This window comes from Balaenoptera ricei, chromosome 16 (genome assembly GCF_028023285.1).
Source record: "Balaenoptera ricei isolate mBalRic1 chromosome 16, mBalRic1.hap2, whole genome shotgun sequence".
NCBI classification, from domain to species: domain Eukaryota; kingdom Metazoa; phylum Chordata; class Mammalia; order Artiodactyla; family Balaenopteridae; genus Balaenoptera; species Balaenoptera ricei.
Genome location: NC_082654.1, coordinates 25,502,902 through 25,526,008, shown reverse-complemented (window position 1 = coordinate 25,526,008; position 23,107 = coordinate 25,502,902). Strand labels below are relative to the sequence as shown.

The 23,107-nt window shown below is 36.5% G+C and overlaps 1 protein-coding gene across 2 annotated transcripts in view; it reads left to right on the top strand.

Moving 5' to 3' along the window:
• Positions 1 to 1,671: 1,671 nt before the first annotated feature.
• The window catches only part of SLK (STE20 like kinase), a 55,302-nt gene continuing 33,866 nt past the window's right edge, over positions 1,672 to 23,107 (top strand). Inside the window, exons 1-4 of one of the 2 annotated variants that reach the window (XM_059899475.1) lie at positions 1,672 to 2,030; positions 18,188 to 18,352; positions 20,330 to 20,378; positions 20,710 to 20,859. In XM_059899475.1, the coding sequence (XP_059755458.1) occupies positions 1,881 to 2,030; positions 18,188 to 18,352; positions 20,330 to 20,378; positions 20,710 to 20,859 (514 nt within the window). In that variant the 5' untranslated portion in view covers positions 1,672 to 1,880. The remainder of the gene's footprint in view (positions 2,031 to 18,187; positions 18,353 to 20,329; positions 20,379 to 20,709; positions 20,860 to 23,107) is intronic. The other variant, XM_059899476.1, reaches the window with a different exon arrangement.

Here is a 23,107-nt window from a genome sequence, read left to right as displayed (position 1 = left end):
CAAGATACTGAGTATAGTTACCTAAAAGTATATATTTTAAATATGTACATTTTATTGTATATCAGTTATACCTCAATAAAACTATTAAAAAATAGAGAGTCTTGAGAAACAAGATCATCATATCCCTCTTACTACAAGGGGGGTTTTGTTATGCCATTTTGGGGCTGGAAGACAAAATGATTTGGTAGGGGTACCTAGCCAGCAAAATGGCCTCTGCTCCAGATAGCACGGATGCATGCGTGCATTCATTCATTCATGGGACCTGCCTTCCTATCACATGCCAGGAATGTTGGTAGGTACCTGGATATCATGATGCGTAACCAGCCACTGCCCTGAAAGTGCTCCCTCCTAGTGGAGGGGAGGGCGCGGCACCATCTGACAGATTGCAGCCAACACCCACATTAGGTCGTCTTCCACTAGTGCTGTCCAAGGGGGCTGGAGGCAGATCAGGAAGTGAAGGCCTTAGTAAGTGGTTCAGATGGAGTCACGAAGGGTGACACCAGGATTACGGCTATGGAAGTGGCCAGAAGAAGGTAGATTACCCTCAAGGGAGTGTCGTGGTCATCACTCAGGAAGCGGGCTTAAACAATTTTTATATGTTTATGGCTGTCTTACGTGCACACTTGTAACAACAGCAGGAACTGAAATTGAGCGTTTGCCGGTGCAGGCACCTTGCAAAGGGCTTACATCCATTGCCTCATTTACTCCTCGCCACAACCCCCAGGTCGGGACTTTAAGGATCTTCATTTCACAATGAAGAAACTGAGGCTCGGAGAGGTTAGTCGCCCAAGGTCACAGAGCTCGTAAGCTCTGGATCCAAAGCAAACAGCCACCACAGATATTTCCCTCTCACTCTGGGGCCCATTTGAGAACGAAAAGGTCCATATCGGGACAGCTCAGCTTTCACTCGCTACGCATTTTCCCAGATCCAGAATGGAGGAAACATCCGCTAGCACAACCAGCAGGGTCGTGCGCAAAGGGGCAACTCCATCAAAGCCGTTGGCTGACAAGAATTTGGGGCTTGGAGGGCAAACCCGGAGCAACCGTCAACCAGCTACCAGATCAAGCACCCACAGCGCACCCCCCCGCTGGGCGCCAGCGAGCCTCCTAGGGCCGCCAGCTTGCGGGGCTCAACGCGCGTGCGCGGGGCCAGAGGGGCCACCCCCGCGCGAGTGCGCGGAGAGCCTGGCGCGCGGCCGGGGGAGCGCGCGGGCGCGCTGCGGCATCGGCGTTGGCGCGCGCTCTAGGCCGAGGTTGCGTGGGCTGGGGAGGGAGCTAGGCGGCGGCGGCGGCGGCGGCGGCGGCGGTAGCGGCTGCGGCAGCGGCGGCGGCTGCGCCCCAGAGTCCAGGGGGACGCGCGGACCTCGCGCCGCGGGTGCAGACGGCTGCGGAGGAGACCCCGGGCTCCCGGCCCGGGGCGGGAGAGCTCGGCCAGACAACTGCCCGCCTCAGAGGCCGCCGGCCGCGTCCCTATCCCGGAGTGGCCGACGCCCCTGGAGACTCGCCGTGACACGGGCCTAACCGCGGTGGCCGCGGGCGTCCGGACCACTCGGGCCCGTCGGGCCGGGCCGGTGGGGGGACGAGCGTCCGGGCAGGTGCCGCCCCCCGAGGGCCGGCCGGGGGCCAGGCGCTTAGCCGCGCGGCCCGCGGGCCGGGCTCGGCGGAGGGGCCGCCCGCGCAGCGTCCCCACCCCGTGGGCCGGAGCGGGAGTCGCGCCCCGCCTTCCCCGGAGACGGCCGGCCCGGAGCCTCCGGCGGGAGCCCGGACAGCCAGCGCCCGCCGTCGCCCGCCGGGCTCGCGCGGGAGAGGAGGGAGGAGAAACTTTGCCTCTTATTGTTGTTTTTACTCCTTAAGTGTAAAGAACTCTGTTGGGAGGAAAAATGTCCTTCTTCAATTTCCGTAAGATCTTCAAGTTGGGGAGCGAGAAGAAGAAGAAGCAGTACGAACATGTGAAGAGGGACCTAAATCCCGAGGAGTTTTGGGAAATTATAGGCGAATTGGGCGACGGAGCCTTTGGGAAAGTGTACAAGGTAAGAGGGAGAAACGGGAAGTTGCACTTGTGAGATCAAACAGCCCGTGGCCCGGAGTGGCACGAGGATTTCTCGCTCCCGCGTCCTGTTCCTGTCTCTTGGACCTTCTTCTGACTTCGTAAACGTACTTTGGAACTTTATTTAGGTTATCATCCAAGGAGTAGCTAAGAGGTAGGGTTTAAGGTTGAACAAAATGGGGCCTGGATGTAGATTAAAGAGTGGTTGCCAAACGGAGGCAAGGTTTACCGTCTGCTCTGTTAAACGTTAAAGGAAATGAGGGTGTTCTTTAATTTAAAGGAAGGGTCTGGTTGTGGCCCTCAAGCATTTTCAAATCAGAAACTCATTATACTTTTCAATGGATTTCTATTTGTGTACTAGCTGTTTGCATTCGTATGTATACTTAAACTAAAGCAGTTCCCTTTTGGGGTCCAGAGTATATATTTGGTTGTATCTATTGCTCATACATAACCGGTCTCTTGGGGATGAGAGCAAAGTGATCGCTACTTGCAGACTATTCTTGAGTTGGTTGCTTGACAGCATACTGTAAAATGGAGTGGAATTTCTGATAGAAAATTTCGGAAGGAAACCTGCATCTGGTATTAGTTTCTAAATATAATTATAATAAGCATTGACTAGAAGTCAATTTCAGGGCTTAAGAAGTTTTAAAAAACATGCACCCACATATATACACACACATATTTTTATATACAGATATTCATTTCAGTAGAAAGAGGTTTGCCGTTTCAATAGGAAGGCATGTGTTAACTGTTTACTGTCTTGTAAGGAGTATATGAATGATGTCATCGGAATATTTTCATCCTGAAGGGTGAGGATTTTATGAAACAGTTTAAGGGGAAGGACCCACAGGGTTGCCTAGAAGTGAAAATATAAATAACTTAAGTTTATACAGGACTCTGCAGTTTTTAAAGTACTTTCACATAATTTGGCCCCCATGAGAGTTCTGCAAGATATGCAGGTCAGTAGTATCTACATTTCATAGATGAGAACACTGAGACTCAGAAATTGTTCACATTCACACTAGTAACAGCCTAGATTTGATCTCAAGTCTTCTGACCCCATATTTACTGTTACTTTTTTTTTTTTTTACTTTAATGTCTATTGGTAGAAGTGATAGCATTTTTCCTTCTTTCTAAGCATCATCACACTGTCTGCCTTTGCCCTGCCTCTAATGCATCTCAAAGCCCCTCATTCTTAGTCTGAAATATCTACTCTTTTCTGTGTGCATTCAAAACACATTGTTCACCTTGCTTACTATGGCACTTGTCATATGTTAATGTATTTATGTTTTTATGATAAGACTAGGTGCCAAAATTATGATATACATTTGGGTTAATTCTATTGCCTTAGCACATAGTGCATTTCTCTTTATATTTGTGGAAATGAAAGAATGTGTGTTACCTGCTTGTGAGTGCTATTGAAGCTACTGTGTGCTGTGAAGGTTGACAAAGTAAACTTCAGTGCCTAATGTGGAGGGTAGACTATGGATTTCAACAAGAGCTTACAGTATAGAATGTATGAAAGACAGGGCTTTTAGTGCAGTGGGAAGATCACTCCTGGGAGTTAAGACCAGCTTCGAGATCTTGGACAGAACGTTTAATGTCTTTGGACCTCCTTTTTTCTGAGGTGGAAAATCATAGATTTCCCTAAATGTTTAGATTCTTTTACCCATTAATGTTCTATGAGTTATCTAGGAAAGGCAAAAATAAATCCTCAAGGCATCTGGGATCTGGTAGTTAGAAGGCAGTAGGTGATTATGGGCAGTTTTCATGGTTTAAATGTTTTATTGAACAGAAACAGTGTAAGATTAAGACACTGGCTCCAGAGTTGGACTATCTCGTGGCTCCCTCAATAGCAGCCTGTGACCTTGGACAAGTTACTTAATCGTTCCGTGTCTCATTTTTCTCATCAGTAAGACCTACTCCTCAGTGTGTGAGAATTAAAGGAGATAAAAAATGTAAGACACAAAAAAGGGCTCAGAAAATGGCAGAAAATTACTGTTGTTACATTTACAGCTCGGAAACAAAACATGGGATGGGACAGGAAAAGGGACCTACGAAGATAGTAAACCATTTTCTGGCACAGGCAGATTGTGTGGACATGCTAATGCTGTGTGATTTAATTCTTTAATGACTCTGCAAAGTGAATGTATCTTCCTATAGTGGGACACCAATTGAAAATTTTTTGAAAAACAAGAGACTTACTCCATGTAGTTGAACACTGTGAGATTGTGTCAAGGATAATTTTTTGTGGGCTTGATATCTATTTTAGTGTGATATTTGAAGAGTGTGAGTTCTTTGCATCTTTTCTTTTCATCTTTCTATTTTATGCTTTCAAGGAGTAAGCTCTGAGTTTTTTTAAAAAGAAAATTTAAAATTTAAACTTATCTGACCTGTTCTGCCTTTTTTGTAACCTTTTTTTACTGTACAAGATTCTCTAGAAATTTTAAATTTATAAACTTCTGTGTAAGAGAAAAAAGCTATCAAACCTTACAATTGTATGTATTAGTATGCAATAGAAAACTATTTCTAAAGTTGATTCCAACTGTCATTTGCCTATGGAAATTAGTAACTTACAAAGGTTAAATTCGAAATAGGCAATCATTTTTCCCTCATATTGTTGTATGCTTTCCACTCAGTCCTGCACTATACAACTCTGTAACAGTTACTTTCTTGCCTGAAAGATCTTCCCAATTTTAAATTTATTTTCTCTTTTTAATAGTATTATTTGACACATAAATGAAGATATGTAGTATCCCTCACAATTTTTTATGTTTGTATTTCTGTTGCTTTTAACAGAAAAAAAAAAAAAAGAATGACATGAAATGATCTATTGAATTGAAGCTGAACTATTGACTGTGTGCTGGATGAAAGTGATTCTTTTTATGTCCCTGATGGGCATGCACCTTTTTTAAAAAAAGTAGTGAAATATATAATCTTTGTATTGAAAAGTACAAAACATATATGTACGTTTAGCAGACAATAGTAAAGTGAACTCATATTAACAACCATCAGAGTAAAAGAATTCTGCCTGTACCCCAGAATCCTTCGCACCTCCTTTCTGAATTGCTTCCTCTCTCCCCCTAAAGGAAACCACTATTCTATCTGTAAGTTATTCATTTCTTTCCTTTCTTCATAGTTTACTGTCTAGGAGTGTGTAACTAAACATGATAACTTTAGTTTTGTATGTATTGAGCGTATTTTGTGTCTTGCCTCTTTGGAAATCAGCATTGTTTGTGAGGTTTGTCTTTGTTATCACTAGAGTGGTATGTAGTTAATTGTTGCATAGAATTACAATATATGGTTACATCACCAATTATTTACCATTGTACTGTTAATGGATATATCAGGTGCTTGCAGTTTTTGGCTTTTATACACAGTACTGGTGCATATATGTATGAGTTTCACTAAGACTTAACTCAGGAGTAGAATTGCTGGGTTATAGGGTAGTGTATCTTTAATTTTACTAGATGATGCCATACTATACCAGTTTACACTCCCACCAGCAGTGTATGATAATTTCCTTGCTCTGCTTTCTCTCCAACATTTGATATTGTCAGAATTTTTAAGTTTTGACAATCTGATATTATAGTTTTCCTTGTGGTTTTAATACATCTTTCCCTGACTGCTGATAAGTGATTCTTTTCATAGGTTTATTAGTAATTTGAATTTCTTCTTTTGTGTTCAAGTTTCTTGTTCATGTTCCTCTTGGATGTCTTCTTCTTGTTTATTTGTAGTGTATTCTGGATTTTAACCATTTGCTGGTTATGGTTATTGCAAATACATTTTCATTCTGTGCCTGTCTTTTCATTTTCTTTATGGTGTCTTTTTATGAACAGGAAGTTCTTGACTTTAATATACTCCAACTTTGTTTTTTTTCTGTTTCAGTTAATGCTTTCTGTATTGTATTTGAGAAATTCTTTCTTGGAGTGTCCTTCCAGTTGTTGGATGGGATGCTGCCCAATTGATGAATCACCTAGTAAAGCTAATTAGATCTTTGAAAAAAAAAAAAGAGAGAAGAAAGGCTTTCCTAACCTGAGATCATGGAGATAATCCCCTATTTTATCTTCTAAGAGCTTTATGATTTTGCCTTTAACATTTAGGTCTACAACCCTAAATGTTAGAAGAGATTTTTGCAAATGGTATGATATAGGGGTCCAATTTCATTTTTTTCTCCAATGGATACACAGTTGTCCCAAGACTCATCACTGGGGGAAACTATTCTTCCACTGCTCTGCAGTGCTGTCTGCAACATGTGTCTGTTTCTGCATCTCTAGTCTCTTTATTGATCTATTTGTCTATTCCTTTGTCAGTATCCCCCTGTCTTAATTAGGAAAGCATTAAAACAAATCTCTGCTAGAGAAAGACTTCCCCTTGTTCTTCTTCAGCAATGTCTAGTATATTCTTGGCCTTTAGTGCTTTCATGTACATTTTAGAATTAGGTTAATTGAGTTCCACAAAAAAACCTGTTGTGCCTTTTTGAAGGGGTTTTATTGAATTTATATTTAGATCAACTTTGGAAAAATTAACGTCTCCATGATACTGAGTCTTCCTACCTATGCATATGTTTTATCTCTAGGTCTTTTTTTTTAATATCTCTCAATAATGGGTTATAATTTTCCTCCCCAGAAGTCTTACGAGCTCAAACTACTTCAAGAGTGTCTTAAATGCTTTGTTTTTCCTATTGGAATTTCTTCCTTGTTTTGGTTATGTACAACCTTCAGTAGTCTTCTGAGAAAGGATGAATGGAAGGTTTGGTTTTTAAGACCAGGCCTGTCTGAATATGTTCTATATTATAATGTCATACTTGATGTATAGTTTGGTCGTAGAATTCTAGTTCAAAAATACATTTTTGAACTAGCGTTGGTGAGGACAAAGAACAATTGAGAAAATCCCCATCCCTTGCTTACGGCCAGTCTTCCAAAGTGGTTGTATGAATTTATACCCCCATAAGTGAGGGATGGGGATTTTCTCAGTTGCCCTTTGTCCTCACCAACACTTGCTATTGTTATTAATACTGTTATTAATATTTTATGTTAGCCATTCTGGTGAGTGTGAAGTGGTTTTATTTACATTTTCCTGATGACTAAAAAAATTGAGTCATCTGCCTATCATGTGCCTATCGAATATTTGGGTGTTTTCTTTTTTGTGAAATTTCGTGTTTGTTTGCCCATTTAAAAAAATAGCTGTATTGAGGTATAATTTATATAACTCAGAATTCACCTATTTTATGTTTACAACTTGATGAGTTTTAATAACTTTGTACAGTTGTGCAACCATCACTACAATCTAGCTTTAGAATCCTCTTTTGACCACCTGAAGTTCCCTTGTGCCCATTTACAGTCAATTCCTGTTCCTGCTGGGGTTTTCTTTGTCTGATTACTAATGAGGTTGAGTTCCTTTTATATACTTACTGGCCATTTGGATTTCTTCTTCTCTGAAGTGCTTGTTAAAGTCTTTTGGGTTCTTTTTCTTTTTCTCATTGATTTATGGGAGTCTATATATTCCGGAAACTAATCCTCTCAAGTTATATATGATGCACATTATTTTCTCTTGCTTTGTAGTTTGTCTTTTCTTTCTCTTTATGATATCCTTCTTTTGTATAGACATTTCAAATTTTAATGTAGTTCAGTTTATTAACTTTTTATACTTAGTGCTTTTTGTCTTAAAATTTCCTTACCCAGGGTGATGAAGATGTCCTCCTATGTTACGTTCTTAAAGTTTTATGGTGTTGCCTTCTGCCTATACATTAGGTCTATAATTAAACTGATGTTGGTTTTTGTCTATAGTGTGAAGTAGGGGTCCAGTTTCATTTTTTCTATGTAGATACCCAGTTGTCTCAACACCATTTACTGAAAAGACCACCCTTTCCGTGTTGCTTTGCAATGCCTCCATCATATGTCAAATGTCCATATACACATGGTATATTTCTATGAATTTCCTATTTCTTTAGGATAAATTCCTAATAGTAGAATTGTTAGGGCAAAATACATGATCATTTATTAATGTTTACTGTGAAATTACTCTAGAAAGGTTTATAAATTTATTTTAAAATTAATTTTTAATTATATTGTAAGATGTTATGGAAAAACCTGAACGAACTTTTTGGCCAATCCAATACAAATAATTAAAGAAGTTCTATTTATTGGGAAAATTAACTTATTAGAGATTAAAGTTAGTTTCTTTGACCATTACTCTAATTATCGTTCCTTCTCTTCTCTCCATAAATGTAACTATTATCATCGGTTTCTTTTTCTGTTTGTTTTGTTTTTTGGGGGTTTTTTTTGGCCACGCTGCACGGCTTGCGGGATCTCAGTTCTCTGACCAGGAATTGAACCCAGGCCACGGCAGTGAAAACGCTGAATCCTGTCCACTGGACCACCAGGGAACTCCCCATCATCAGTTTCATGTATATGTTTCTAGATATTTTTCTGTGTACTTACGTATATATACATGGGTTATACCTATTTAAACAGCCCAACAATGGTCTATTTCTGTGCCTTTGTTCCTTGACCTTTTTCAATGTTAGTTTTTATCCTTTTAAAAAAGTATTTGCTTTTTCAGTAGACAAAAAGAGTATCTGTTTATTTCATTTTCCATTTCTCTCATTTTTAAAGAGATTGCCATTTAAAAATTAATTGAATTATTCATATTCTAATAGAGTTGTTTTCTTGTTGATTTGAAAGTACTTTTTATGTACTATGAAAATGAGCACTTTATAATAATGGTGCAGTTATTTTAGTTACTTTAGTTTATGCTGCTTTTTTGATATAAAGACATATAATATTCTTTATTCTACAAAATCTGTCAGTGTGTTACTTTTCTTTTTATTCCTTCACTTTCATGCTTAGAAAAGCCTTCCCTACCCAGAAATTAGATAAATATTTATCTATATTTTCTTCTAAACTTTTTAATAGTTCAGTTATGAAGAATTTTAATTTTAATTCATCTGGAATATAATTTTTTTTCTGTGGATTGACATGACGCTCTATTCCACCCTAAAAAAAACCCAAAAATATATTTTATCTATTTCTAGAAATTTAAATACTATTATTTTGAAAATATAGCAAAGTATAAAGAAGAATATATAAAAATAATTCTACCTTTTAGATAACCTGTTAATTTAAAAAAACTCAAGGGTATACTCATGTGGTTAGAAACTTGAACAGTACAAAAAATGATAAAATTGAAAAATGAAAGCTTTCCCCGCCAGTCTTTTTTCCTGAATTTAACCACTATAATAATATCTGTGTATCTTTCCAGGTAAAATTTTATGCCTGTATGAGCATATATACAAATGCTTGTTTGTAAAACTGAAAATATGTTGACATGTGCACGTTAGTATATACAGGTGAACTTAACTGCCTATCAAATTGATAGCATAATCATACTGGAAAAGTGCTTCAAATGATGTTTTTAATTCATTAATTTTTGGCTGCGTTGGGTCTTCGTTGCAGTACGTGGGCTTCTCATTGTGGTGGCTTATCTTGTTGCGGAGCACGGGCTCTAGGTGCACGGGCTTCAGTAGTTGTGGCACGCAGGCTCAATAATTGTGGCTCGTGGGCTCTAGAGCGCAGGCTCAGTAGTTGTGGCGCATGGGCTTAGTTGCTCTGTGGCATGTGGGATCTTCCCGGACCAGGGCTCGAACCTGTGCCCCCTGCATTGGCAGGCGGATTCTTAACCACTGTGCCACCAGGGAAGTCCCAAATGATTTTTGAATAGAGTGGTGACTAGTGGGATATATTTAAAGGATAAAAAGAACAGCAAAGAATGCTTGAACTTTATTAAATAGGTTTGTTACTAGTAGTGATACTAATGTTATAATTCTGAAAATACTTTATATGTACTATAGGATAGAGCAAATTAGTTAATATAGTGCTGTTTTAGGAACTAGGGTTGTAACTCGGAGAAAGGGGTTATAAGCTTGAAATGTAAGGAAGAACCCTGTGACGTTGATTTTTGAACTGGAGGTTTTAGTTTGAACTCATGATAACACATGCACTCATGCCTCCAACACACACACACACACACACACACACACACACACACAATACATATATACATATTCCTGTTTTCCACTGAGAAGGCCTAGAAATAATGGTAACTAGTACTCCTAGCTCTTGGTTTCTAAATACCATTCCCCACTAAAAGGAACCAGGGCTCGTTGAAAAGTCTGATCCAGGTCTGGGCTAGAGAAGTACAGAAGTGATAAAATTGAAAAGTAAAAGTCTCCCCATTACTCGTGTTTTCCCAAAGGAGCCTGGATATCTTGGACCAGAAAGCAAAGATATGCTCAAAAATTAATGGGAACATGCCCAAAGAATACCGGTTAGTTTTGAGCAACAAAAATATCAACAAAATAGTAGCCTAATAGAGGAATGCTAGTTAGTTAATATATAAAGATTGATAAAATTAGAAAAACCACTATTTTGCAATGGCACTATAATAATTCAGGCAAAAATTATTGATGGATGCTAAAAAAATCATTGTGTGGAAGGCTGTGGAGGAACATGTTTTCACCCCGTAAGTATCACCCCATAAATGTACCTTTATGGTAGAGAGAGCTGATGGATACCATCTTAATCAAGTGATCAAACCTGGGGTTAATCAACAGTAACAGGAGGAACTGTATTTTCTGATGTAATTCAGTGGGAACTGTATAATCACCTAATGTAGTATTTTTGTTAAAGATATTTAACCTGAATCTGATAATGAGGAAACAATCAGACAAATCCACAGTTTGAACTTTTAAAAATGTAAGCAATAAAGGAGTTTTGTTTTTTTTTTTTAAGATATTTGAGAAATTTGAATATGGAGTATATATTAGATATTGTATCAATGTTAAATTCTTTGGGTATGTTAATTATATTGTGGTTATGTGTGAAGTGCAGCGTACTTTGCAAGTGGCATAGTAAAAAAGAAATGCGTATATGTGTGTGTTGGTATATACATATCTCTACACATACATACATATCTTTTACATATATATGTAAAATATATGTGTGTGGATCTTGTGTGTGTGTATGTGAGAGTGAGAAAACCAAATATAACAAAAGGTTAATTGGTGACTCTGGGTGAGGGGTGTATGAGTGTTCACTGTTCACTCAACTTCTCTGTAGGTTTGAATTTTTCAAAATAAAAAAGTAAGGGGTCATATTTTAAAATACTCTTCTGCACATTGCTTTATTTCACTTAACAGTTCTCCTTTTCACATTTTTTTCCTCCCTCTATATAGTCATCATTTTTCTCTTTCTCTTTTTCTATGAAAGGAGAAAGAAAGTCTCCTTTCAGAGTAGGCAACTACTTCTATACTATTACTAAAGTTATTTGGCGTTTATTAAATACCGCATTATGTTTTGTACTCAATACCACATGAAGTCCAAATTCCTAGCATGTATACATTTATGTTTTAAAAGAGGTAACTGAAACTTTGGATTGCAAAAATAGCTTTAATGTGCTGGCTTTTCTTTTTTCCTTCTTTGTAAAAATCTTAGTATTTGTGTTGAATTCCTTACCTTGACAGCAGCATGTTTTGGCCCTTTTATAATTTAACGTTGAGAATGTTTGTGTGGCAATGACCTTCCTTACCATTTAAAAGACTTTATTTTTCTTGAGTTAATGTCCAGAAGTAGTACATCTTTGTCATATTTTTAAATATTTTTTTGAAATTGTCTTTTCGTGTTCTCACTTTTTCATCTTTTCAACTATGCAGCCTATGCAAATTTCCACAGCTTATCTATCACGCAATTGTCAATAATGTTTCAGTTTATTCAGGCTGCTCCGAGTCAGCAGGTCCTTGAAATAAGTAGGAAAACTGTGTGATCTGAGAATTGGTAAAACATTTTGGAAACCGCAGATTTAGCCAACATTAACTTATTGCTGACATTTTGCTGTTGGTATCTTGACCGACAGTAACTCAGTTTTCAATAAATAACCAGAACAATATAAATAAAATAGTGTTTGGGACTATAAAGAGAATATAAAGTATATTCCTTTCTCTTTTGCAGAATTCAGGAAATGACATGAAAATTCTTTATTTAAAAAAAAAAAATCATTTATTTATTTATTTATTTATTTGGCCATGCCAAGCGGCATGTGGGATCTTAGCTCCCCGGCCAGGGATGAACCCATGGCCCCTGCAGTGGAAGCGCAGAGTCCTAACCACTGGACTGCCAGGAAATTACCCAAAAAATGCTTTTTTAAAAAGGATTTCTGTAATATTTTCCAGAGGTTATGGGAAGAGTATGTATAGTTGATCCTCATTATTTGCGGATTCTGTATTTGTGAATTTGTCTACTTGCTAAAATCTATTAGTAGTCCCCAAATCTATACATGCATTGCTTTCACAGTCATTTGTGTACATGTGCAAAGCTATGTAAAATGTGAGTCCCTAGACCCACACATTACATGCTGAGATCGAACTAGGTGATGCTGTGTCTTCTTGTCTCAGCTCTCATACAGAGGTTTCCAAAGGATGGAGACAGTAGAGAGCAATGTAGTGAAGTGCAAGAAGCTTCTGCTTTGGGACCAGTTGGATGGGGTTTGAATCCCAGCTCTGGCACCTGTTATTGGGGCAGCCTTAAATAAGCCACTTAACATTTCTGAACCTCATTTTCTCTTTTGTAAAACAAAGAAAATAGAATCTACCAGGATGAGTTGTTTTTGAGATTGAAGATTATAATATATGTGAGGAGGGGTGTGTGTGTGTATTTCTTTTAGGAGCAGTGGTTCAGTATTCACTAATTCAGGGTTTGTAGTGACCTATATAGAACATAACTAGCACAAATAATGGAAAGCAGCTGTATATCTTTGCCAAGTGATGTTGAGTAATTTTATTCTTATTTGATATTCACACTCATTCCTAGCAAAATCTTATCAGGGCTCTGAGAAGATCACCAGAATTAACATATAATGTAAAACAGGTAACAACAATAGCTAAACAATCTAAAACTATCTGCTTTCTTTAGTGCTATTCTTTTTTTTTTTTTCCTCACTTAACTGCTCTTTGGAACTTTGAATGTTTATTAACCAAATATTTATTTTTAATTTTTTTAACTTTTTATTTTATGTTGGAGTATAGCCGATTAACAATGTGGTGATAGTTTCAGGTGCACAGCAAAGGGACTCAGCTATACATATACATGCATCTATTCTCCCCCAAACTCCCCTCCCATCCAGGCTGCCACATAACCTTGAGCAGAGTTCTCTGTGCTATACAGTAGGTCCTTGTTGGTTATCTATTTTATTTCTTTATTTTTAAATGCATAGATCTTTTTAAAAATTTTATTTATTTTATTATTTTATATTTGGCTGCGTTGGGTCTTTGTTGTTGCGTGCAGGCTCTCTCTAGTTGCAGCGAGTGGGGGCTACTCTTCGTTGCGGTGCGTGGGCTTCTCATTGCTGTGGCTTCTCTTGTTGCGGAACACGGGCTCTAGGCGCTGGTCTTCAGTAGTTGTGGCTCATGGGCTCAGTAGTTGTGGCTCGTGGGCTCTAGAGCGCAGGCTCGGTAGTTGTGGTGCACGGGCTTAGTTGCTCCGTGGCATGTGGGATCTTCCCGGACCAGGGCCCGAACCCGTGTCCCCTGCACTGGCAGGCGGATTCTTAACCACTGCACCACCAGGGAAGTCCCGAGACTGTTTCTTTTTAACACTTTATTTGCATTATGTTTGTTGATAGTTTTACACACTTAACAATGTTTATTTCAGTTTTGATTTATAGAGTTCTCTGGAATCAGATCCTGAGGAGTAATCAAGTTATTTTCAAACAATAATGTAAGAAGCACTATATTTTCTAATGTAAATTTTATTTATTATTTATATTAAACCAAATGGTACTATTGTTGGTTTAATCAGTATACCCAGGGCAATGGAATAATGAAATTTGTTACTACAAAGAACTTTAGAGATTATCTAGTATTAATTATTTTTCCCCTTTCATGCCATTCTATTCGCAAGTAAAATACACATCTTTAAAATCTTCCAGGACATTGGTAGAGGCATGCAGAAGCAGGATGACTTTTAACTCTACTCACAATATCCTTGGTCTCTTACCAGGGCTCGTATTTTATAGTGTTCCTCTTTAAGGACAGTTCCTCTGTGCTCTTTCTTCCCAAAGTGTTACGTTAAAATGGTGAGAGAAGGGCTTATTTCTCACTGGCTTATTTCCTGACTTGGGGGAGGGCAAGTTCTATTTATTATTTTTTCAACTGTAGTGTCTTTCTTAGAGAGATAAACTTAATGCCATATTTCACCAGTTATGATAGACTTTTAGCTTTTAAACATCTCTCAAATTGGGATATGTTCCAATTTATTGATTGACGCCTTAGTATTGTTGTTCGCCAGATGGCAGTTGTGATGTATTTGTCGTTGCCTATGCTTTGTGAATGTAGTTGTATCTCTGGTGTCATACAGTTGCAACCACTTGATGTTTCGATCAATAAACCATTTAAGAACGTTTTGAAGAAAGAATGTGAGTCCTGGTTGTCATCTAAAAGCTTCATTTAGCACCTGTGGTAAGATCAAGAAAGTATCAGCATTGTAATTGCAAAATGGGAGACAGTGGCTTCAAAGAAAATTTTGGAGACAGTAGTAGAGGAGCACTTTTTAAAGAAATGCTGCATCACCAAAGCTTTTCATGGCTAGAGAATGATATTGTGTGGAAAAACACAGACAGTAGATAATTCTGAGTGAAAAAGTGACTCAGGAGTTAAATGTGAAGAAGTGTTTAATTTTTCATGTATGCACAAGGATAATATATGCTAACAGTTTTTGTCTATATTTATCCAGAAGAGCTCTTAAAAAAGAATAATGTGAAAATTCTAAATGATAAAGTGCCTGGCAGTTTTTCTTCCTTAGTGGAACATAAGATAATGGCACATCTTAAAAGGCTTCGTAGATTTGATAAAATATGGTAGATTAGCATATTATTCTAGAGTGGTAGTTATGACTGATAAAGTTATCTTTTTATCCATACATATTCTCTGAACCTTAAACATTAAGGTTACTTTGTTAGTAATTAGTATTAATTTTTACCTCTACCTAAGTAAGTAAAATGTAGCAAAATCTACTTAGGAGAATTCCCATATATAGGCTGATACCTGGTTTGTTTATTCTTTCATCATCATCTCAAAGGTTAGATAATAGATCCCTAAGAAATATCCCATAGACTGATTTTTTTGTATCTTATTGCCTCTGTAAAAATAATACATGTCCATTTAAAAATGTAAACAATATGAAAAATATAGAAAAAGTCAAAAGCACATGAAACTCTGCCATCCCCACTGAAGATATCTTTCCAGATATTTCTTATGTAGCTATCCCTGTGTGAAAATGGATGTGTAGTTTTTGTAAAACTGCATACCTTTTGTGTTTAGTAAGTTACTTTTTTTCCATTCAGTGATATGTTGTGGCTTTTGTCCCATCTTAAGAAATATTAATTGATTAGTCAAATAATTTTAATGGTTGCATAATTTTCCATTGTAGAAGCATACTGAATGATTTAAGTAGGTTCCTGTTAATGGACATTTAGGCTGATTAAGTTTTCTTTATTGTAAATAGTGCTTTGATGAATATTTTGTGCATGCATTTTTTTTTTTTTTTTTTTTTTTTTTTTTTTTTTCATGTAATGTCTGAAACATTTATATTAACATATTTCCATACATATTTCCATACAAGTACAAATATAAGATTTTTAGAAATTTCATGTAATGTCTGAAACATTTATATTAACATATTTCCATAGCATTTTTTTTTTTGTAAAATTATCTCCTTATAAATTATTAAAAATGGGATTTGGACATTTGTTTATTAAAACACTTATTACTAGCTTTTGAAAGTTTGCTATATTTTCTTTTAAGGTGATAGATTTACTGAAGTGATGGTAACGTATAATATTGAAATGTCTTTTAAAAACCTCATTAGTATTTTTTTTTTTTAATTAAACCTTTCTTACAACACTTCTTAATTTTATTTATTTATTTATTTTTGCTGTGTTGGGTCTTCGTTTCTGTGTGAGGGCTTTCTCTAGTTGTGGCAAGCGGGGGCCACTCTTCATCGGTGCGCGGGCCTCTCACTATTGCGGCCTCTCTTGTTGCGGAGCACAGGCTCCAGACGCGCAGGCTCAGTAATTGTGGCTCACGGGCCCAGTTGCTCCGCGGCATGTGGGATCTTCCCAGACCAGGGCTCGAACCCGTGTCCCCTGCATTGGCAGGCAGATTCTCAACCGCTGCGCCACCAGGGAAGCCCCTAAAAACCTCATTAGTATTTTAAGATTTGATTCCTAACTTTAAAAAAATGATCTTGACTTCTACTGCATATTTGGAAACCTTTCATTTCTAATAAATGGAGGTGAGAAGTTATTCAATTAAAGATAGAAAATGGAAAAGTTAAAGTACTAAAACAATGAAAAATAATTAAACTGATGGAAGTATAGGGAAACTGGAAAGGGTAATGATTAAAATAAAGAAAGGGCTTTGGAAACAACCTGGATTTGAATCCTGATTCAGTCTCTTACTAGCTCTACATGACCTTGGGGAAGCCTTTTAACGTCTCTAAATTTATTCATCCTCCTTAAAAGTAGGGATGCTAATATTATCATGGGGTCATTTTGAGGATTAAATAATAATAGTAATAATTCCAGATAACATGTTTGAATCTTTTTACTGTGTATGGCAGGCATTGTATTAAATGTTTATATGTATTTTTTTCACTTGGCAAATATTTATTATCTTAATTCTCACAAACTCGTGAGATATAAGTATGTTTTATTGATGAGGAAGCTAAAACTAAAAAAGGGAGTTTGTAAGTTGCCCAAGCAACATAGTTAACAAGTGGCAGAATCAGAATTTGAACCCTACCAGTCTGACCCAGTAGAGCCTGCAATTTGAAATTCTATCGTATGTGTATATAAAGCACTTAGCACAGTGAATAGCATGCATCAGTTAATATGTATGTTTAGGCTGTCTTTACAAAATAAGTATGTCAAGAGAATGAGAAGACAAGCCACTTGGAGAAAATGTTGGCAAAAGATATATCGGATAAAAGACCGTTATTCAAAATATATTAAGAATTCTTAAAACTCAACAATTAGAAAACCTACAGTCTGATTAAAAAATGGCCAAAAGATTTGGACACCTCACTGAAGAAGATATTCAGATGGCCAATAAGCATATGAAAAGAAGCTCAATATCATATGTCATTAGGGAGTTGCAAATTTAAACAAGGAGATACCACTACACAATTGTTAGAATGACAAAAATCTATACCAACAACACCAAATGTTGGCAGGGGTGTGGAGCAACAGGAACTCTCATTCATTGCTGTTGGGAATGCAAAATAGTATAGCCACTTTAGAAGACAGTTTGGCAGTATCTTGCAAAACTACACAGGCTCTTACCATATGATCCAGTAATTCTGCTCCTTGGTACTTACTCAGAGGGGTTGAAAACTTAATGTCCACACAAAAACCTGCACACAGATGTTTATAGCAGCCTTATTCATGATTGATAAAACTTGGAAACAACCAAGATGTCTTCAGTAGCTGAATGGATAAACAAACTGACACATCTATATAATTGACTATTATTCAGCGCTAAAACAAAATTAGGTATCAAACCATGAGAAGACATGGAGGAATCTTAAATGCTTGTTACTAAGTGAAAGAAGCCAATCTGAAAAGGCTACATACTGTATGAAAAACAAAACTATGGAGACAGTAAAAAGATCAGTGGAGGGGTTAGGAAGAAGGGCAGGATGAATAGGCAGTGCATAGAGCTTTTTAGGGCAGTGAAACTATTCTGTATGATATTATAATGGTGGATACATATCATACATTTGTCCAGACCCATAGAGCACCTACCAGGAGTTAATCCTAATGTAAACCGTGGACTTTTGGTAATAATGATGTGTCAATATAGGTTCATCAGTTGTAACAAATGTACCACTGTGGTGCAGAATGTTGATAGTGGGGGAGGGGCGGCTGTGCACTTGTAGGGAGGAGAGTACATGGGAACTCTGTGTACTTTCTGCTCAGATTTGCTGTGAGCCTAAAACTACTCTAAAAAATAAAGTTTATTAAAAAAAAATAATATTTAAAAAGCAAGTATGCATTATAAGTGTGAACTTCTGATACTTTTGTTTTTAGGCCCAGAATAAAGAGACCAATGTTTTAGCTGCTGCAAAGGTGATTGACACCAAATCTGAAGAAGAACTTGAAGATTACATGGTTGAAATTGATATATTAGCATCTTGTGATCACCCTAATATAGTCAAGCTTCTAGATGCCTTCTATTATGAGAACAATCTTTGGGTAAGTATTTTCTGTTAATCTATAGGAATAACCAAAATGAGTTAATTGTTCTAAAGAGGTTTATAAGTTGTGTAGGCCTATTTTATGTACTACCTCTTCTTTTTAGTCACTTATGCTACTTGAATGAGAATTGACCTGCTGATGTGAGGGTCATTAACAACATAATTATCCATAGCTTCAACAGATGTTTTGATGTGTATTTCAGATTGTACTGTATTTCATGATTGTTTGACATTGGACTCAAATGTAGAAACTTGGTTAAGAATATTAAATTTCCTAAATAATGAAATTAGATGCCTTTTTTGTTTTTAATTAATTTTTCTTCCCAGTTGGAACTTCTTTCTTTCTTTAAAGTCTTTTTTTTCCCAGCACTTTTAAAATTTTATTTTTTCTTTTTTAATTGAAGTATAGTTGATTTACAATGTTGTGTTAGTTTGAAGTGTCTTGTTTAAATTTAAGTGTCTTGATTTAAATTTAAGCATTTACTTAAAATGTTTTAAAGTTTCTTTCGTTTTCTTTGCAATTGTTTATAATTTCTTATACTAAACTTTTGATAAATCATGTAATAAATTATAAAATGCTTACTAGAAATGTTAAATATTGGGTTTGCCAAAAAGTTCATTCAGGTTTTTCCTTACGGAAATGTTTTGGCCAACCCAACATTTATCTTATATATTATCAAGCCCAACTTTAGTGCATGATGTAGTAGCCAAGTCTGTATGTAAAAATTTTATTCATTTTTAGGAAATATTAGGCATAAATAAATATATAAGTAAAATGTTAATATTTAGTATAATAACCAGTCAGTCACTTGCTCTGCACCGATACTAATTTAATCAAGAGGACTTTTTGAAATGGAGTTTCAGTTTTTTCTCCTTGAAGGAAGAAACAACGTGTTATGAAAGAAGAGTAGATTGTACAAGCTGTACCTGATTGGGAATCAAAAGGCCTTTATTTTTTGATTTTGGTGATGCTAGGCAGGAGCTTGAATAAGTCAATTAACCTTTATGACTTGTTTACTCATCTCTAGGATGAGTAATGATCTGTGTCTCAAATTATTTTTCATATGATATAATGAATTTCAAAACAATTTATTGGCAAGCTCCTGTAAAAAATAAAGTGTTGTTATACAGAGGAGAAAAAAGTGTGAAGCTACACAATTTGTTAAGGTATGTAATTAAAAAAAAATCTATAGTTATTATTAGTGTGGTGCCTTCTAATATAGCTGTTCAGAGTTCTAGCAGAATGTTTCCAGAGATAGTAATGAAAATGAATTCCTAGACAACTTAATAAATAGATGAGATCTTTACTTGAGACTATTACAAAATAAAAAGCTGGACAACTGTGAGGGACAGTTTAGTGGGAGAGATAGACATTAATTAATCAAAGAATCATAATAAATATAAAATTAAAACTGTGATAAGGGTTAAGAAAGAAAGGTGCATGGTGGTATGTACCAGGGAGGTCTGGGAAGGCATCCATCAAGAAGTGATAATTGAGCTAGGATCTGAAGCTTTTGTATATGTTTGTTTTCCTATTTTTTAGAAAAACTAAAAGTTTCTCTTTTCAGGGTTTATTCCTAGAAATAAAGTTTAAAAATATACTTGATCACTTACTTCACAATAGTTACCTTAAAAAGGAGAGTATAAAATCTTTCAGTGGTGATGAAATGGATATATAATACTGTCCTGAATAAAAATTCTATACCTGGTAATTTTACAGAAGCAGGGACACTAAAAATGATGATTAACAAAAATGCACATATTTCCACAATGTGTTCTCTTTGTGCTTTCTTAGTTGTATGTCATTAAGACTTGTAACTCTTTTTACAAAGAAAACCTTTATGGTTGTTAGCATACTATTGTTTCTGTAACCTAGGTTATTTTATAGCTATTTCTTTATCTTTTATGCTAAATTGAAGAAAAAATACTCAAACTCAATGTCGTGTTAGACACATGCTTTTTTATTTGCCTGCAGATCCTCATTGAATTTTGTGCAGGTGGAGCAGTGGATGCTGTGATGCTTGGTAAATGGTTTTTTGTTCTTCATGTTTATATCTTCAATTATACTTTAAAAAAGTCAAGTGATTTCAAACATTTATACATATATATTTATCTTATTGTTTAGAGACATTCAGTAAGTTAAGAAATCAGCCTAATTATTTTTATATTCTTGGATAATTGTAATAAAATTCTAAAATTAAACATTGAGTATAATATGTGAAGAAAGTTTTGTGTATAGTTTTTTAAAAATCAATTCATTGTGTATGATCTTTGACAGTGATGGTAAAGTTATATAGCCTGCTGATATGCTTTCACTGTACAAAAATGCAGATTTGTTTACTGTTTCCCTTGTAGAGCTTGAGAGACCATTAACTGAGTCCCAAATACAAGTAGTTTGTAAGCAGACTTTAGAGGCATTGAACTACTTACATGATAATAAAATCATCCACAGAGATCTAAAGGCTGGAAATATTCTTTTTACCTTAGATGGAGATATTAAGTTGGGTAAGTTTATTCCTTTATATAAAACATCTGAATTTGTGCTTTGAGATTTCCCCCATATGTCTGTAACTTAATATTGTTTTGTTACGTGTCAAATATGTGAAACATGGAGAATTATATTCAAATATGTGAAACGTGGAGAATTACTCGGTGTTAATTTTTTTTTTCCCCCCATTTATTTAGGTCTTCTTTAATATCTTTCAACAGTGTTGTATAGTTTTCAGAGTACAGGTCTTTCAATTCCTGTATGCTTTTATTTATTTATTTATTTTTAACATCTTTATTGGAGTATAATTGCTTTACAATGGTGTGTTAGTTTCTGCTTTATAACAAAGTGAATCAGCTATACATAGACATATATCCCCGTATCTCCTCGGTGTTAATTTTTAAGATACTTCCTTGGAGGGAATTCCCTGGCGGTCCAGTGGTGAGGACTAGGCGCTTTCACTGCTGAGGGCCCGGGTTCAATCCCTGGTCAGGGAACTAAGATCCCATACACCATGCAGTGCGGACAAAAAAACAAAACAAAACTTCCTTGGATACATAATTATTCATTAACTCCCAGAATTCCTAAGTATAGGCACCTCATATAAAGACTCTTTAAAAAGTAAGAAAGGATGGATTTTTATTTTTAAAATGGCACACTTTTAAAAGACTGGCTAATTATTTTTCCCTTAAATTTTTGTATGTAGACTTAATACTTATAAATATAATACATTTAGAAAATGCTATAGTATGTAAAACCACTAACTTAGTTTTATCTTCATTTCCAAAACTCATATCTAGTGGTTTTCTTTTTCCATGTTTAGTTTTATATTCTATTTTGTAGATATGGTATCTTGGCTAAACTAACAAAGTAACTAACCTTAAGTCTGAAAAAGATGCCTAAAATAAGTGTAAGGACTAGAATTTTTAATTTTGTTTTTTACACTGAGGGAATAAATGATAATTTCATAAGGAGAAATAGATGTAGATTTTAGATGGGAAATTAATGAATTTCATATATATGCATACAAATAGAAGTAAGTATCCCCAAGATACGTATTAAAAAAAATCTGGTGATGAAGTCTAAATTTGGGTATTTTGGAAGGATATTAAAAACAAAATATATTCAAAGGCCGTGCTGATACCAGTGATCTTAGTCATTTCACTTCACTTTGTCATGACATCTAAACAGGTATAATTTGATATACTACTAAATTTTAACCTTTTTATTAAGAAATGGATACAGATACAGAAAACCACACTAACAGTTGTGTAGCTTATTGACTTGTAGCTTTGTACACAATAGCTTTGTAACCACCACCTAGATAAAGAAATAGAATGGGACTTCCCTGGTGGTCCAGTGGTAAAGAATCCACCTTCCAATGCAGGGTACGAGGGTTCAGTCCCCCCTGGTCGGGGAACTAAGATCCCACATGCCGCGGGGCAGCTAAGCCCAAGTGCCGCAAACTATGGAGTCCACACTCTCTGGAGCCTGAGAGCCACAACTAGAGAGAAAAACCCGCACGCCACAACTAGAGAGAAGCCTGCGAGCCTCAACAAAGAGGCCGCGTGCTGCAGCGAAAGATCCCGCATGCCTCAAGGAAAAAAAAAAGAACTAGAACTATATCAGGCACCCTAGCAGCTGTTTCATGTGCCCTCTCTCAGTCACACTGTCCCTCTCTTCTCCACAGGTAATCTATATCCTGACTTTTGTAGTAATCACTGCCTTGTGTTTCTTTATGGCTCTATCACCCAGTGTTCATGTCTAGACTTTAGAGTTTAGACTTACCCATATTTGAAACCTGCTTTTTCTTTTAAGTCTCTTTTAATTTATAGGTTGCCCCCCACCGCCCTGCCATTCCTTTTGTCTCTTTACATTTTATCTATGGCATGCATTCTCATGGCATGCTTTCTCAAAGAAAGTTGGTTCTTTGGGGACAAAAAAATTTTAGTGTCACCATGGTTGTGACCCTCCAAAGGCCCATAGATATACACAAACAGAGATACAGTATATCTGTGGCATTAAAATTTCATGGCGGGGAGGGAGGATTCAGAAAAAATGTCTAAAAAGGCTCCTTAGGAGAGAGATGAAAAAAAGGTTGAGAAACACTGATGTATAGGACCTAGGCTGTTGGACCTGTAGAGTTTCTCTCATCTTGCATTTTGCTGACTGTGTACTCCTGATGACTGTAGTAAGTTCCTCTCTGTATTTCCCTCAATTTGCAGATGAATCCAAAAGCCTCATCAGTCTCAAGTTTGACTTTTT